Source organism: Poecilia latipinna, unplaced genomic scaffold (genome assembly GCF_001443285.1).
Source record: "Poecilia latipinna isolate Pla-1442-1.1 unplaced genomic scaffold, P_latipinna-1.0 Scaffold55, whole genome shotgun sequence".
NCBI lineage: Eukaryota > Metazoa > Chordata > Actinopteri > Cyprinodontiformes > Poeciliidae > Poecilia > Poecilia latipinna.
The window spans coordinates 70,554-89,446 of NW_015112671.1; the positions used below are offsets into that span (position 1 = coordinate 70,554).

The following is an 18,893-nucleotide window of genomic DNA, read 5'->3' on the forward strand; positions in this document are numbered from 1 at the left end:
CAGGTATGTTTTGTGGCGTAACTCACATCCAAATAAAAGATCCCAAATTCCGTTATTTTTTTTTTTTTTTTTTTTTTTTTTTTTTTTTTTTTTGTTTGTTCTTTGACGTAATGCGACCTGGATCTGATCTTTTCATGACAGTCTGAACAACACAGGTTTTCAAATGCGACCCAGGCCACTTGGATATCCGACATGCATCCGATTCAAATGTGACCTAATGACCAGGTCGCACTCATCCGATCTGCACATAACTGATACTTGACAAATGTCACTATTCTGCATCCTGATGGGCACCAGCGGGAAGAAAAACAACAACAAAGGCGGACTGTAATGAGGATTAAGTTGTTAATATGCTAACTCCGGTCGGACAACAACTCCAAAATCGTAAGCTATGCTCCACCGTTAGCATCCATCTTTTCTTCCGCAAACATGGAGCAATTCTTTTTTTCTGGCGGTTGGCAAACACTGAGCATGTAACATTACTGCACACGAGGGACACTTTCAGGTCGTTTGCAGTTCACACTGGAGATCACATACAAATCGGATATATTTTGGAAGTGTGAACAACCACGCCAAAAAAATCTGATTTCACAAAAAATCAGAATTGGGTCATGTCAGGCTGCAGTGTGAACGTAGCCACAGACAAATGTTTACATAATTTTCTTTCAGAATTTGAAAGATTGAAGTGGGACGTATTCAGAAAATGTCACATTTTACTTCCATTTGGGTTTCTACTGCTTCTAAAACCAGACCAAGTGCTTAAATAATAAGAAATAATTAATAATAAGTTATAAGTAATAAGTTGATGTTTTTCAGTGTCTGGAAAATGAGCTGTTTCAAAAATCTCAGTAATGTAACATTACAAATCAGCAGGAACTGCTCCTTACCTAGCAACCCAGCCCGTTACCTAGCAACCTGACGGAAGTCCAGCACGTCACCTAGCAACCCAAACTGAGCTCTAGAATGTTTGGTCAGTTACTTTTACCGCTTTATGCGCCTATGGTAACATATTAAACGAAGAATTATAGGTTACTTTTAAAACTGTGATGTTATTATGTCAGGTAACTGTAACACAGTGGGAAAAGTAGTGGCTCTAGTGTAAAGCGTTTCTGTATCACTAAAAGAGCATGAAATAAATTCACTCCATTTACCGTTTGACTCCGTTCTGCTTCTTTTTTCTAAGGGTATTTGATTGGCGGGCATGTGATGCGTCTCTGTCATGGTCACGACGAGAGCTTGACGATCCCTGGAGCAGATAAGAGTGAAGAGGAGCAAAGGTTTGTAATAAACTGCTGAAGAGATTTAAATCTAGAACACACTTAGTTCATCTTGAGAGAATATGTTTGTTCTCCAAAGCTTTGAGAAAGGGGTTTTACGTATGAAGATGGGGTCTTTAGTTGTTGAATGGAAGTATATGAGCCTTGAAATTAAAAGGTTGGGTTTAAATGAGTTCTACAAATTGAAAATCACCTTAAATATACCAATATATTGTTTACAAAGTGGCTTAAGAGAAACAAAATCAGTGTTTTGTGTTGATCCCAGTAACATAAGTATTCAGAGATTAAAAGGTGTGTGACAGGAAGGCAACCTAAAAATCCTGACTCAATTACACCACCTCTATCAGGAGGAAATTACAGCAAGATACTGTCAGAAACTTGTAGAATAATACTCAATCTACCAACCTACCAAATACTCAATAAATGTATGGGTTTTCATTTATGAATTAAACAAAAAGTACAAAAATAAATGTATAAAGTGTAATTATTCTGGGATTCAGTAGATAAAAATATTTTGGCAATCCTACTTGACATACAACAGGAAATGTTTGATCCTTTTTTAATATTTAATTAAGCAATGTAATGGTGTATTTGAGCAGTGCATCTGACTTCCACTTTATCTAAACACAGAAAGTTAAAGATTGAGTCCAAAAATTCAGCAGCAAATATTTGTAAATAAAATAAATAAATGTATATTATCTATTTATATTATATCATGTTATATTATCTTTAATTTCTGTAAGTTTATACATAAAAAAAACTATTTGAAGCCCTCCGATGGCATAAACATATACACAGATATATAATATTAAGCAATATTGCTGCTTTAATTTTATTCCGTTTCTTTAACCCTTTCATGCATGAATTATGATCCTTTGTGTTAGGATTTTTTTTTTCTATCTTTTTTTCTTAAAGCATGAAAAAAGGTAGGAAAGAAATTTGTAAAAAAAAAAAACAAAAAAAAAACTTTTTTTTTCTTTTTAGGTGATCAATTGTAATTTTCTCCAAATACAAAGTTATTTAAAAATACATCAGTAGTATTGTTCTTTAGGGGTTATCTGATGTCACAATATGTTTTTTACCTGCAAGAGTCGTCTACAGTAGAAGGAGGGTCCGAGTTGGTTGGCATGCTTTTTTGTCTGTCAGCCATATTGGATTTAACAAAAATAATTTCTTGCATTTGCAGCTGATGGCCAGTAGTTGATAGTGTACTTCATGATGCATTAGTGTCCACTTCAGTGGTCTGTGTGCATTTATAACATAAAAATACACAAGAAGCACAAGAAAATGGTTTTTAGACAGCTGTCCACTGTATTGACCCCTATGTATGAAAGGGTTAAAAAAGTATTACATTTTGTGTGACTGGTGTTTTCTCTTCCACCTTTTCATTTGATATGATTTGAGTAATCAGAATTATGAAAACCCCTATTTGTTGTTGTTTTGACAGAATAGTGAACTACGAGGCGGGGAAGGGAGCGTCAAGAGCCCGCTCCCTGTGGAGACTGGAGCCTCTCAGGATCAGGTAAGACAAAACAAAATGGCCAAATGGACTGAGGATATGTCACACACACACTTTTTCAAGCTTGGTAAATTTCACTGCTCACCTCTCTTGCATGTGTCGAGCACTGTAGACTATATTTAAAACTCCCCTGCCTCTGTCCTTAGGTGTCACTGCCAATTAGCTGGCTAAGTCCTGCAGAATGTGAAGTCCTGTCTGACATTCCTGTTTTTTTTTTATGTTTTTGTCAAAGCATGATAGAAAACAGGATTGTTAAAATTAGACAGTGCTACCAGATAGCTTAAATTAACTGAGGGAAAGTCCTTTATAAAATAATTTTTTTATAACTATATTTCTAATGAATTTCTTGATTGACTTCTTGTCGTTTAAAAACAGAAGACTGCTCTTATTGATATTTCCTCATTATGTGGACAGTAAAGTTTATCTCTGAGAAAACTCAGATCTTTACTGTGACTTTCATACTTTTGGTATGAAAGTCACAGTAAACTGTTTCACCCTGTGATTGGGCTAATTGAGATTTGTTGCCTAAATAACTCAGCAAATATCACAACTGTTTGAATCATTATAAATTCCAAAAAAATAACTATATTGCGATATGCAGGATGGACATTCAAGTCAAATATGAACTTGTCTTAAAATTTTCTGCTTGTATCTGAAACTGCAAAAATTGAATGCTTGAACAGAGCGTAGGTTTGAAAACTTTCAAATGGCACATCATCATAAAAGCCCTTTTGAGAAAACTTAGAAATATTTACCAAACAAGTGTTGGTAACTTGAGATCATATGAAATAAAATGCAGTATTTACAATTGAAATTTGTCCCAAAAAAAAAGACATTTTGATTGGAAGAAATTCAGTACAGCTGAACAAAAACATGAATTAACTAATTTTATTATGTGACAATGTTTCAGAGCTTTTAACATCTGTTCTGTGTGTTTAGCTGGAGCGGCAGCCACATTCGATGGGGCCAGTCTTTCCGTCTGCGTCATCTCTCCACTGGTCGCTATCTGGCCTTGACTGAAGACCGTGGTTTGGTCCTGGAGGACAGAGAGAAGTGCCACACCAAAGCCACTGCTTTTTGCTTTAAGCCATCCAAGGTTACTCGTCTTCTCAGACTTTAACTAGACCTTGTTTTTACTCCATAAGCATGACTGTGTCAGGGAGCCTCTAATGAGATACTGTCACCACCATAATCTGACCTTTTCTCTGCTGCAGAACAAACTGCACTGTTGACAGATTAGAGCAAACATTCATGTTGTCCAGTTTTGATTCAGGCCTCTTTTCACAGAGAATGCGAGGAGAAATGTATCAATACATCGAGATTTATTTACCATCTAATTCAAATTTAACCACTGAAAGTGTATGACTTTGAAAAATGTGTGGAAAACAATTTAATTAGTGACACGATGTACAGGTTTACAGGTTGTGCTCTCGAGAGCTTTCCAAGTGTTGGATTATAGTACACAATGAATTAGTTTGGTTTTCCATCTTGTGCGACTATTTGTTTTATTATGCAAACAATCCCTGCTTGTTTTCCTTAGTAAAAACTCCCAGAAATGAGCTGCATGAGTCACCTTCAGAACCTTTTTATCTAAAGTCTTATAAAACTCCTGATAACAGAGAGTAATGAGTCTTCTGCCAATAACCACTCCTCCTAGAGTTATCACTCAGGACTCATACTTATGGTCTTTATTTACTCTATTTTTAGCTAATTCCTCCATCTTTTCTACTCCATCGGCTCCTTTATCAAGGAAGGTCAACTCCTCGTCGTGCTCAACATTGCATTAATATGTTCCTCCCAACTTGCTGTTGACATTAATCAATTGAATCACTCCATCTCTGTCTGACAAGTGGCCAAGCTAATGATCCCTGCCTGAGCCTCCATTGAAACTGATGTCCTGAACCTGTGATTATCATCTGATGCCAATTTTTCCTTGTGTTTGATGGACTTTCCAGCCATGTGAGTGGATTTGGCCTTTCTGCTTTGTTTTTTTTTTTGCTAATCTTCGTTTTCCTTCTCATTCTGAATAAACCAGGAAAAAGGCGATTCTGGCATGAAGAGGGATATTGACGGGATGGGAGTCCCCGAGATAAAGTACGGTGACTCCGTCTGTTTTGTCATGCACGTGGCCACTGGACTGTGGCTGTCCTACCTGGCACCTGATGCCAAATCGTCTCGTCTTGGTCCCCTGAAAAGAAGGGTAAATATTTTGTTTGCAGACGGTGGGAATAAATATTTCACTCATCTTTAGGTCTGCCTTTATTTAGAGAATTTATAAAGGTTTAACGCTATCTAGTACATTTTACTTAAATTGGGGATGTCCAAAGTGTGGCCCGAGGGCCATTTGCTGCCCTTTGGATAATTTTGTTTGGGCCCTTGGTCCACAATACAAGAATGGAGTGACTTTTCGATTAATTTGATATTTTTACACACAAAAATATTCTTCTTACTTTTATTCATTTAGCTACAAGGAAAAGTATTTCTTTTATTCATTGATTACACTTGACGTGTTGCCAAAGGTGATGAAAAAAAGGATAATAAACCCCAATAAAGTTTTTGAAAATAACACAGAAACACAATGCATTTACAGATTCCTTTTCTACGAAAAAATAAACTACTATGTTTTATTAGAATGTTGTCTATTTGGTATATTATCGAGGCAATAAAGACAAGAAATGTCTTAAGAAATAAATCTTTCCAGTTTTAATAAAAAAATAAATAAAAATGAAGCCCTCGAGTTCTCTCAACTTCAAAATATTTGGACACCACTGACTTAAATCCATTAATTTATATGTTTAAAGTGGATTCCAGGTGAATAAAGTATATAAACCAATAGTGGAAAGTAAGTGTGGATATCTGCAATCATTGAATTGAAATCTAAAATCTAGTCATCTGCTTCCACAAACATTTGTGGAAGATTTGGCAACACACTCATTGAAGACCAATGTTGTACCATGATGGTGTTACTGGTATTTTAACAGAGTGGAAGGGAAAAGAAATGACGGAATCTAAGGGTACATTCACACCAGCCCCGTTTAGTCCACTTTAACCAAACTCTAGTTCATTTGCTTAACATTATTCACAACAATTTGCTGAGTTGTGAATAAACATTAGAATTCGAATAAACATTCAAACTCTAATGTGGACCAAAGAAACGACCCCTGACCTAAAACCCTAAGTCTCGGTTTGGTTGAATTGAACTCGGGTGCGGTTTGAATGCATATGTGGATGCAAAACATGCTGGAGACTGCTCCAAAAGCAGGAAGTGGACTAAAGTGCAGGGGATTCTGGGTAGATAAAATGCAGTGCTAGTGGGATCCACTGCAAAAACACCATATTTTACCAAACAGTTTTACTCTTGTTTCTGGTGCAAATATCTTATTACACTTGAAATAAAACAAAACTAACTTTCAAGTATCTTTTCGGCAAGATATAGAGGCTTGTTTTATTTGAATAATTAGTGAAATAGTCTGCCAATGGAACAAGTATTTTTTGATCATTATGAAGGAATTATTTTCTTGAAATAAGCTTTTATAGCTTGCTGATAAGTAACTTTTAAGTTAGCTTTATCTTAATTCAAGCTTACTAAGATATTTGCACTACAAAACTAGATAAAAGTACTTGATAAGATTGTGTGCTTTTGCAGTGAAATGGCTCTGGAGAAATCCTACAACTGCTAAAATCTGACATAACTCCATTTTTGTTTGCATTTTGTGAAGAAGAAAGTTGCACTAACTTCTTCTTCAGAGGTTTTCATGTCATTTCCTTCGGTAGTTCTTGTTGCAGCGCCACCACAGGCGAATAGGGGAACAGATTTTTTAAAAGGTTTTGTTTGCCACAAGGTAAAATTGTCCTGGAAGGCTGAAAAGTCCAGGACAAAAGTGACATTTGCAGAATCAAATCACAGTCCATCAAACTTGTTTATACAGCTCTTATTACTATTAAAAACCAGGCTTCACTTTTACTCTGCTGGCAGCAGAAATTGTCTCATTAGGAGTGATGGGCACTTGAGCTGGGTCAGTAAATGAGTTTGGCTCTTGTCTGCTGCTCAAGGCTGAGTCTTCCTGCAGAGATGATACCTTGTGATGATGCAAGGCAGCGTCTGCAGGCTTGAGCGTTGGCCAAACGCCTGACAAGCTGAAGGTGATGGCCAGTTTACAACTGGCCATCTCTCCCTGTTTGATCCTTAAGCTGCTGGATTTCCACCGACTCAGAGATCTTTCATAGGTTTTTTGTGAATCTGATGTAATATTTCAGTCATTCCAATCAGAAAAATGTTTTTTTTTACATTATGCACGTTTTTCTGATCTAGGCCTGCCTTCACTCTGAGGGCCACATGGATGATGGTCTCATCCTGCAGCGCTGCCAGCATGAGGAGTCTCGGGCTGCTCGCATCATCCGAAACACCACATTCCTCTTCAAAAACTTCATAAAGTGGGTAAAAAACACTGCAGAGCCAACATGTGATTCCAAAGCGAATCAAATTAAAATTTAAAAGTCTGATTTTTGACTTTCAGGGCACTGGACAGCGCTGCAGCCGGAGAGACGAATGCGGTGGCCGCATATGTTGAAGAGGTGCTGCAGACGCTGAACGATCTGATTGAATATTTCAAGCAGCCCGACGTAGATCTAGAGCACGAGGAAAAACAGGCGAGGCTTCGCTCACTCATCAAACAACAAGACCTCTTCAAGGAGGAGGTAAGTCGGCTGAATCAGTCCGCAGAGACTGGGCTTTTGTTTTATTTGGTAAATAATGTTATGTGGGATTTAAAGAATCTGGCAGCATCTTCAGTTTTTGGAAAAATTCAAAGTAACCTCAGTTTGGAGAATCAGAGGAAAAATCTTGAGTTGACTTATCAAAATAGAAAAAAATAATGTAAATATGGAAATAATCTTAGCTAATACTTTATATTTGAGAGATTTTAAAGGGATGATTTTGGTAAATTACAGTTTTTAATTATCTTTAATTAAAAACTGTAATTTTTAATTATTTGATTCTTTTTTTAAAAACTGTAGTTTTTAATGAAGTCTGTTTAAGTCTGATTTATAACGTGGAGTCCATAAAGACTCCTGAGGTACAAAACCATAAATGTGGCCGTAATCATGGGTTTGACTAAAGCCATAACAATTTGTGATGATTTATGAATATCATCATTTATTGCTTTCAACAAAGGAAATGCAATTTACAAAACAATACTTAAGAATTTACTATTTTTCTAACAGTGAAGGCTTTTAAATCTTTTCGGTGCCAGAAACGATCATATCTTGATGAAAAGTTACTTATAAATCAATTTTTACTTATAAAACTGGATTTTATAAGTAAAAATTAAATAAAATATTTAATTTAAACATTAAATCTTATTTAAAAAATAATTGCAACAAAGCAAAAAAGATTAAAGTTAAAAACAGCATTATTGTGATAACCACAACAAAATAACATGTTTCAATGTCTTGACTAACAATAAACAAACTAACTCTTTTGTAATATCTTTGTCTGTTTACATGCCTGTCACGATAACAAATTAAATAAATTGTTCCAGAAGTTATTGCGATAATTTATAATATTGTTGTTTTGAGACCATTGTTAAGTGATATAATGGTAATTAAAAAATTAATAAGCTTTGAATTCTAATGAACATTTAACACTGGAACTAGAAGACATTTTAAATATCCAAAATAAATAAACAAAACAACAAATAAAATGAATTTTGAAGTCATTGTAAACAAAATTGTCCTTCAAAAAAAGGGCTGGTTGAGGCCAAAATACCAAAACTGAAAACTTTTATCTGCCAGTTTTTGGTAGAAAGAGAAAAAAAAAGAGATAAACGATAAATTATGCCAATGGAAATAATTGAGTTTGTTTTAATTTATCATGCAATTAATTGATTTATTGATTATTGTGACAGGCCTACGTGTTTATACTTGCATATTTCAATACAGTGCTTTATTTTGTCATTATTCATTCAACACTTTCCAGATTATATTCATTTTCTGCCAAATAAATGTTGAATTCTTGTAATAATTTACTTTCACTAGAAATATAAGCACTACTTTGTGTTCTTTTTTTTTTTAAATAAAATGTTTCTAATAAGACAAAATATAAGTTTATACTGAACTTAAAGCAAATTCCACATCTCATGATTAATAGCTATACATAATAATGCATGTATTTTCCGTCAGGGTATGCTGGCCCTGCTCTCCAAATGCATTGACCGGATGAACCTGTATGATAGTGCGGCCCACTTCGGAGAGATGGCCGGGGAGGAAGCTGGTGCAGCGTGGAAGGACATCCTCAACCTCCTCTATGAACTCCTGGGTGAGTGATGGATCACGGAAAATATCTCCTGTCAGCACCTGTTCAGTCAGAGTGGACATGAAGTATTTATCATCCCTCCCTGAATCCCTTTTTGCCCCTTTGGACTCCTCTTCTCTCATCTCTCTACAGTCCTTCATTTCATCCTTCGCTAGCATTCTTTTGAACATGTTTAAGGTTCACAGCTTTTTGCAGATTCATTTGTCTGAAAATAAATAACCTGTATGTCACGTGAACCTTACCGGGTCCTACATTTTCCACTGTTTTTATTTTTAAAGCTCAGAGGGTGTTTTGTTTTCCTGTCGCTGGCATTCTTCCAGGGTGGTCAGGCTCACCTTGACCACCCTTACATTCATCATTCCCTATCCTGGAGCCGCTCACGTGTGTGCACAGGTCTAGCCCACAAACACACAGCTAATCGTAAATTATTGCTGCCCCTTCGGTGGGGTTGCCTCTGAGGAGGCAGATTTTCATGATGGATTGTTTGTTCTGCCTTTCCTTTCAGTATAAAGGGGAAACGAGCTTAATAGTCCAAGTTATTTATTTAGTTTGTTCATAAGCATCAGTTTTATAATTTGACGTTAATCACGCATCCATAAGAGGTGGATGTTCCTCTAAAACGTGTCAAACTCAATTTGTGCTTGAAATCATTCAAATCTCTGGAGGATTTTGATTTCAAGTTATTTGTTTGATTCTTGGAACTTGACTCGGGTATCTAAAAAAACAAGAAGGAGTTACAAGTGTATCTTCCTTTTATTGACATTTTAATAAAAATTTTTTAAAAAGTATCTTAATATGTAGAAAAAATAATTAGTTATAAAATGTTTCTTATAATTGCTTACCAGATTTTTGCCACTGGCATTTTATCAGAGAAAAACATGAAGGAAAAATTAAATTGCCTGTAAAAATAAATTTAAATTTGGTGTGAATAATTTTGAGCTTAAATGTAAGTTGAGTGCATCCAAATTACAAGATTGTGTGGCAGTCCAAGCAATGATTAAACTGCTAATGAAATCACAATTTGGCATTGTTTTTTTTTTAAATTACCTTCATGTCATTTATTTTGACATAATTTACTCTTGGTCACCAGTGTGGCTCTGTTCATGTGTTCATGCTGAATTAGAGCTTTCTTGACACCCAGTGTTGGTCAAAATCAGTATTCAGAAAGTAGATTTGCTGGCATTTAGTCAACCTGGTGTCCCTGAAACAAAATGGAACAAGGCTTCTAAATGTCTTAACAGCAAAGAAAGTCCAAAAGAAATCCTAAATAATTATAGAGCTCAGAGCTTTTGGCTTCATGTTCACCCAACAGTTAAAAAAAAACAAAAACATTGTGTTGAGAGTCAAACTGTGTGTTTTGTTCAGCTGCACTGATTCGTGGAAACCGGACCAACTGCACCCAGTTCTCCCGAAACTTGGACTGGCTGGTCAGCAAACTGGAAAGAATGGAGTCATCATCAGGTATCACAAGTCTCTTTGTTTTTCTTCTAATTAATAAAACATGGAATGACGGATGATTTGTTTTAACTTTGTTTTGCAGGAATCCTAGAAGTCCTCCACTGCATCTTGGTGGAAAGTCCAGAAGCTCTGAACATCATTCAGAAAGGTCACATTAAATCCATAATTTCTCTTCTCTACAAGCATGGACGCAACCACAAGGTGGGCTGGGAAAATTGGTCTGGATTTTATCAGTAATCGCATTCATCATTGTCAAAAAATCATTCTGGATTTAAACAGAAACAAGATTTAATTAATTATAAGTCGTTAGATGATTTACTGAGTTAAAACAATGTGTTGCATGAATGAAAAAAGAAAATACTTCTTACTTTTGCCCTTTAGATTCTGGATGTGCTGTGCTCTCTGTGTGTGTGCAATGGGGTGGCAGTGAGAACCAATCAGAATCTGATCTGTGACAACCTGCTGCCAAAAAGGGACCTGCTGCTCCAGACCAGACTGGTCAACGATGTTCAAAGGTAACACGCTGAAAAGTTGTTTATTTCAATATACATATATAAATATATACACACACATTGCCTGTTTTGTGTCTAAAGATTTGTTTGTATGGATGTTTGCTAATGTTAGATCAAATTGACGTTTGAAAGAAAAGGTAGACTGTACAACACTTTTTTTTCCTTCCATCTGCTCCTTTTCATTCAAAACTTTTATTTCAACAAACTATTTTTGAAACTCTTTACGTACAACAAAAATTCTTGATTATTCCTTGAGAGACATATACAGTGTCAAAGTGTATTTTTATAGCACATTTCAGCAGCAAAGCAGTTCAAAGTGATTTACATCATAAAAAAAAATAAAAACATAAAAAACAATTGTGAAACTGGTAAACATTATATTTTGACAAATGTCATCATTAAAATCATCAATACACATCAAATATGTTGTTCAGTTATTATGGGCTACACGATATTAGAAAATCTCGCTGATGCAATAATAGTGGTAAATATTGTGAAGACATTATTAATGGGGATTTATGCATATTTTTCTTAATTCCTCTTTTTTGTATGTGCTTCCATCACTGTGACTTTTAATACTTTGTGGGTTGTGGTACCCGACTTACTTTACTTATTTACTTATCTAACTCTACTTACTTAATTCATTTACCTTACTTACTTGCCTTACTTTCATTACTTACTTTCCTAACATTACTTATGTACCTTACTTTACTTAGATACCTATTTATTTTATTAACTTAATTTGGGATTTTCCCTCAGGGTAATTGTATTACATTAGCATGTGAAAATTCATCTTCGTAACAATTGGAATATAGACAAACAATTATTTGCACTCCAAACATTAGCGATGCAAATAGTGGACACACTGACATTGTTACATCTTTCAACCCTAATATACAATCTAGTATTAATATACAGTCATGTATTAATATACAGTCTAGTATTAATATACAATCTAGTATTAATATACAGTCTAGTATTAATATACAGTCTAGTATTAATATACAGTCATGTATTAATATACAGTCATGTATTAATCTGCAGTCTTGCTTATCTTCTGCCTTTGACTCCAGCATGAGGCCCAACATCTTCCTGGGCATCGCTGAAGGTTCGGCTCAGTATAAGAAGTGGTACTACGAGTTGGTCATCGACCAGGTGGACCACTTTGTGACCGGAGAGCCGACCCACCTGAGAGTGGGCTGGGCCAACACCAAAGGCTACGCTCCGTATCCTGGCGGAGGAGAGGGCTGGGGTGGAAACGGCGTTGGGGATGACCTTTACTCCTACAGCTTTGATGGACTTCATCTGTGGTCAGGTGGGAAACTCAGTTAAACTGCCTGGGCTTTCTTTAATAACTCAGTTTTCCTACTGTTGATTAAGTCTGAATGAAGCCGGTTTGGTTGGCTGTGTGAAAAAGCAGCTAAACCTTAAAGTATTTCACATATTTGTAGTAAAAAATGCTTTTTTTCCTTCTTAAACTGTATTATGTTTTATGTTTAAACTGTATTATTATGAAAATTATATATGTATATTAGTTTTTTTTGTTGTTTTTTTTAACATAATTGAGTACACATTAAAGTTTACCAATGAAAAATAAAGGTAGAGAATTGCTAGAAAAAAAATCAGTATTATTATAAGTCAGTATGGGTCAAGATTCAGATTTCGTCTTGAAATTTTATTTTATTTTTATACTGTAGTTTCTCAAAACAAAAAAAATCAAAAGGAGTTTTAATTTGCAATCAAATTATATTGTTTTCCTCTTTATTTAGGAAAAATGCTCACAAATTTATTTGCTTTTTTTGTCAAAAATGTATTGGAGTATTCTGTAGACACCTATAAACTTTATCCAAATTCTCTCCCAGGTTTTAACAAAATAATTCTACAAAAACATGTAAAGGACATAAGTTTGATGATAGATCAAACTTAAATGATAACAAGTATTGGTAAAAGTGATGAATCAATTCCAGAATATGCAGCATTGCTCACTTCTACTGAAAATGTCGCGTTTAATCATCTCCCCTGAAGGACAAACTTAAGCTGTTGTAAACACACTGCCTGTCATTAAATGTCCTGCATCAAACGTGATGCAGATCCTGCCACTAAAAGTTCCAGCTGACTGAAAATCTGCTCCACATCTTCATGATTTTTTCACTTCCAAAGCCTCTAAAAGATCCATTACGTCTCCCCGCTCATCCATTTTATGTCACTCCTGTTAAAGCATTCATCAGACGTCTCTCCGCCCCTCTGCCCCGTCTCTTCTCCTCACTTATCATTCTGTCCTACATTTGCTGTGACTTTGCTGCTGTAACTGAGATCCGCTCTCGCCTCCCAGGTCGGATCCCCAGAGCCGTGGCCTCCATTAACCAGCACCTGCTGAACTCGGACGACGTGGTCAGTTGCTGCTTGGATCTGGGCGCTCCCAGCATGTCCTTCAGGATCAACGGGCAGCCGGTGCAGGGCATGTTTGAGGACTTTAACACAGACGGATTCTTCTTCCCCGTCGTCAGCTTCTCTGCTGGAGTGAAGTAAGACGGAATAACAAACTTTACAATAAAGGTTCCCCACAGAAAACTTGCTAAGCTTGGTGATTGGGGCGCTCGACAGTCATTCATCCAGTGGCCCGTTGTGTTTTTGAGTGCCAACTTTGCATGATTTTGTAAATTATGATAATTTAATGCAAAGTTGGCATTTTTAATGGACTTTTAGAGCAACATTGCATTAAGTGTCATTATTTACCCAAGGGAACTTCATGACAGCTGTCAAACATTCACAAAGACTTATTTATGTTCATGACAGGTGTTATGTCATGTTTTTGACAGTGTCATGTCAATCTTATGCACACCCCTTGAAATAAAGTGTTACCAAAAATGTTCAAAGTTGACACGAAATTTTAAAATATTACTTGATATTTATGTGTGATTGGAAGATTAATATGTGAACACCAACTATAAAGTCTTAAAAAATGCTAACATTAAAAAAAACAAAATAATTAAGGAGTGCTAAGCCTGGTAGGGGCACAAGTAAAGCCTGGTGGCCCGCCAGGCTTATAATACTCTCAGAGAAACCCTGACAGTCATTCCCAATGTTGGCTACATCACTTAATCATTCAAGGCGCCATGATGAATGACGGAGGTGAGGATAGGGAGTATTGGAAATGGTTTTCCAAAGTTGTTTTTGCCAGTTTATTCATGGTTTCTACTTGTTGGAGTCGAACTAATTTGTCTGTGAACTTAACACACCTGAATGGGGCTCACAGATGTAAAGATTTACAAAAGTTGGAAACAGCTAGCTTAGAAACCGACCAGTACCTCCTCCCTCCTGACGTGTTGATCTAATTACCAACTTTGCCTGAATTCACACCACATTATTTATGTCACTGTCATGAACAGCACTTCCCCTTAAACTGGAGCAGCATTAAAAACATACAAAAGTCAACATTATAATTCAATTCAGTTACTGTGTACGGTTTAATTAAATAAATTACACTTTTTTAAGGCAGAGGAATCCTGGAGAAGTCTATTTTACATGGGAATGTTTTTCAAGGATTAGTAAAAAGAACTAAAAAAAGCCCCAAAAAATACCTTTAAAATGCAATAAAAAAGGCTGCTTTCTAAATAATCTAAAATCTTCCTGAATATTTGTCATGTGCTGTAATAAACAGTTTGTGTGACTTTTGTTCTCAGAGCCCGTTTCCTGCTGGGTGGGCGCCACGGAGACTTTAAGTTCCTGCCGCCAGCCGGTTACTCTCCGTGCTACGAAGCGCTCCTGCCCAAGGAGAAGATGCATGTGGAGCCTGTGAAGGAGTACAAGCGGGACCATGACGGGGTCCGTGACCTGCTGGGAACCACCCAGTTCCTGTCCCAGGCCTCCTTTATTCCCACTCCGGTTGACACCAGCCAGGTGAGCCTACCCACTCTCTGGGCTGCATGTTGAATGTATATCAAAGCAATAATGAACATTATAAGCAACTTTAACTCTTTCATGCATAGTGATCACTACAGTGGACAGCTATCTCTGGATTGTTATGTTATAAATGCACACAGACCCCTGAAGTGGACACTAATGCATCATAAAATACACCATCAACTACTGGCCATCAGCTGCAAATGCAATAAATTATTTTTGTTAAATCCAACATGGCCGACAGACAGAAAAGCATGCCAACTGACCCGGTCCCTCCTTCTACTGCAGACGACTCTTGTGCTTTAAGAAAAAAAAGGGAAAAAAATCCTGACACAAAGGATCATAATTCATGCATGAAAGGGTTAAAGAGCGTCTAATTTTAGTTTTGTTTGTTAGTTTGTACAGTATAAATTCAGTTTTTAGGATATTTGAAAAGCTTATTCTCCTTTTGGAAGCTTAGTATTTCTGAGAATGAATGAAAGTCGCTTCATCTCTTGTATAAGATAAATAAACGCTTCCCTAATGACTTTCTTTAATGCATTCTATTTATTTTTTCCTCTTTCTCTGCAGATTGTTCTGCCGCCTCATCTGGAGAACATCCGCGACAAGTTGGCAGAAAACATCCACGAACTTTGGGGAATGAATAAGATCGAACTGGGCTGGACGTATGGCAAGGTAAACCTGCTGTGAAAAAGGAGATGCAGGTTGTTGAAACTCATGACTGATGATGCAGAGCTGCAGACAGTAACCTGAAAATGTTTCACCATGTCGTCTGAAAAATGATTTATTGCTCGCAGATGCAGAAACGTATTATGATCAGGGAGATAAATCAAGCAAAAGTTATTCGCTGCCATTTCCATGTTCCACTGTTTGTATAATGGTGTTCCTTTTTTGTGACACAAAGTGTGCTTCTTCTTTTTTTTCATGTTTAGTACCGTCAGACTATGACAAAATGTCCCACAATGCTGTAGGAGATTTTATGATGTTAAAGGAAATGTGTCCGTCTTGCAGCTCTACACATATTGATTATATACAGTTGAAACCAAACGTCTAAGAAGACACGTTCACCTTTTTCCCCCCTAAATGTCTGAAGTTAAATCAGATCAAGCCTCTCGTTTTAGGTCACTTAGAATTATAAAAATGATTTCCATTTGCTAATATAAAAATGGTCTGATTTAACTCTAAACAGTGATTAAAAAAAGTTGTTTGGTTTCATCTGTATATAAATTCCCAGCTGCTGTTTTCCAGTTGTCAGCTTTTGCTTTCATGTATTTTGGAAAACCATCTAGACTTTATGACGTCTCTTGAGTCCCACATTTTATCCAGTTATTAATGTCCTCCTTCATCGTGTAATTTATTACGGTCTAATTTTGTATGTCACAAAACATGAGCTAATAACAGCAGTGTGTACACTTCAGAGGTGCTTTAATGGGATATTAATTGGTCTCATTTGTCTGATCAAATGCCGTGAAATTTAATTTTGTTGTGAATTTGCACAATCTCGAACGTATTCACTGCAATTTGTTCTGTAGACTGTCAGTAATTTACACATCTTTAGAAAACAGGAAAAAAATTCTGGGTAATGCTGCTAGTTTTCCCTTAATAGTTTGGTTTATTTTAGTTGAAATTGTGTCAGGTTTCTATTGTTTTGGAAACTTTTGACTGTTCTTCAAAAGTATTTTGAAGGAAAAATACAGTAAACGCTTTAGGGCTTCAGCTAACATGCTCTAGGTAATACAAATGAGCTAAAACTGCATTAACGTGGATTACTTTGTTCACTATCCAAAGACATCTTCATCACTCTGGTCTCCTTCCATGATTTTACCATCAGTAACTCTCTCTCATCACTGCAGAAGCGCCATCAGAAGTCTGATCACACAGTTAGCCTCTTTTTTCTACTGTTGTAGTTATCACAGGATAATATTCCTCTGAGGCTGCTCCCACAGAGGCCATTCAGCCAATATTAATGAATCCCTTTTCTATTCCAAGAATGTAACATCCACAGTAATTAAGACTGGGATAAAAGGTTTAAAATAATCTCAAGGCCTACATTTAGGTCCAAACAGATGCCTGGGATAAAACATGTGCTGTAACAGTGAGCCCAGAGTGACGTTCCTATAATTCCAGGTCAGATTCCTCTTTGTGGATATTTGGCAAGCAGGAATGTGTTAAACTTCACATCTGTTTGCTTGGTTCGCACTGTGTATTGCTGTAATTCTGTAGCAGAGAGTATTATCAGTGAGAGTCTTGGTGAATGTCATGATGGCAGTAAATCTCTCTTAATCAGGTCTCCTGCAGACAGTAAAGGCGCTAATTAAAACATAATCCACTGCAACGCTTTAGTCTAAGCAACTCGTAAAGTTCAGAGACTTGAACTGAACTAAAAGCAGATAAATGGGACTTCTTCCTGGCTTTGAGTGCAGAGTCAGGCTTTTAAAATGTATTTCTGCAGCAGACAAGACGAGGGGGTAGTGAGATGAAACTTTGAACAGAGATGCCGGTCTCCTTTCTCCACAGGTTCGCGACGACAACAAGAGGCAGCACCCTTGTCTTGTGGATTTCAGCAAGCTGCCTGAAACTGAAAAGAACTACAACGTGCAGATGTCAAGCGAAACACTCAAGTAAGGCTGCGGGTGACCCTCAAAGTAGGAAAATTCATGGTTTTACATTTAGAGATCAGCAAGAGATCACAGTATTCATTTCTAATCAAAATGGGTACAGAATCAATCAGATTTTATTTTTTATTTTATTATCAGTAACAAGACTGTTTAAAGTGCTTTCCGTCATAAAAACAACACAAATCAACAATTGAAATATTAAATTTTTTCCAAAACCTGTCATTACATATCAAAATGTTGGTTAGTATTTCAAATAGTATGTTTCAAAAGCAACTCTAAACAGGTGGGGTTTTAGACTGAGTCCTAAGTTTCAAGTGTCCATTTGGATATTTTTATTTATTTTAATTGTACAAAGTTCTTTAAATGTCCTGTGAGTAAATATATTTGCCCATTTATCGACAACTGAGACTTTAAATATTCAGCAGTTATTTTCGCTCTATTAAGAGTGTTTCATCAAATTAAACCAAAGGAAAACATGCTTCCTGCTTCAGCGGGAGTGAAATTACCGTAATAACCCAATATCGGCTGGAAAGCTCAACGTCTCTCCTTTCCGAAACCGTTGGGATTTTTCAGACGGCACAAAGTGTCACAGAGTTACAGTACTGGAAATTTGGCTGTGCCGTCGCCACTTCGTTTGGTCTAGAAAGGTTAAAGGAACTCGGTGTTTCGGCTGTTTTACAGTTTGTGGTCCATAGAAGCTGAATGCTGCTTCTCCCCGTTTGGTTCTGGTTCTGGGGATGCTAGTCAGAACCAGAAGGCCTGTGGAGACTGGAAGGTTGCTATGACAACAGCAAATCTCTAATGTTTAATGATTTATAAACTATCAACAGTATTTTAAAGTCTATTTTCTGAGCTACAGGGACCCAGTGAAGGACTTTTTAACTGGCTGATGTTCTCTAACTTCCTGGTTTTAGTCAGAACATCAGCAGCAGCGTTTTGGTCTGATAGATGTTTTAGGCTGACCTGAGAAGATGCTGTTGCAGCAATGCAGCAATCAATGCGACTAAAGATAAACACATGGATGAATTTCTCTAGATCGCGCTGAGACATTAGTCCTTTAATCCTGGAGATGTTCTTCAGGTGACAGAAGCCCGACTTTGTAACCGTCTTCATGTGGCTCTGACGGTTCAGATCTGACTCCATCACTACTCCCAGATTTCAAGCCTGTTCGCTGGTTTTTAGTTGTAGTAACTGAAACTGTACGTCGACTCTGGATCACTCCTCTTTAGGTCCAAAGATATTAACTTCAGTTTTGTTTTCTCAATCCTTGAGGAAAGTCGGATTGCTCACTCC

General features: G+C 36.6%; 1 protein-coding gene across 10 annotated transcripts in view; it reads left to right on the forward strand.

Annotated features, from left to right (window-relative positions):
• Positions 1-18,893, forward strand: part of ryr3 (ryanodine receptor 3) — a 138,410-nt gene that overhangs the window by 45,001 nt on the left and 74,516 nt on the right. For all 10 annotated transcript variants that reach the window (XM_015053891.1, XM_015053916.1, XM_015053934.1 and 7 more), the window contains 15 exons: positions 1,184-1,277; positions 2,725-2,799; positions 3,736-3,892; positions 4,832-4,996; positions 7,109-7,230; positions 7,314-7,494; positions 8,977-9,112; positions 10,475-10,570; positions 10,650-10,768; positions 10,949-11,082; positions 12,153-12,394; positions 13,412-13,604; positions 14,763-14,979; positions 15,553-15,657; positions 17,500-17,603. In XM_015053891.1, the coding sequence (XP_014909377.1) occupies positions 1,184-1,277; positions 2,725-2,799; positions 3,736-3,892; positions 4,832-4,996; positions 7,109-7,230; positions 7,314-7,494; positions 8,977-9,112; positions 10,475-10,570; positions 10,650-10,768; positions 10,949-11,082; positions 12,153-12,394; positions 13,412-13,604; positions 14,763-14,979; positions 15,553-15,657; positions 17,500-17,603 (2,140 nt within the window). The remainder of the gene's footprint in view (positions 1-1,183; positions 1,278-2,724; positions 2,800-3,735; positions 3,893-4,831; positions 4,997-7,108; positions 7,231-7,313; positions 7,495-8,976; positions 9,113-10,474; positions 10,571-10,649; positions 10,769-10,948; positions 11,083-12,152; positions 12,395-13,411; positions 13,605-14,762; positions 14,980-15,552; positions 15,658-17,499; positions 17,604-18,893) is intronic.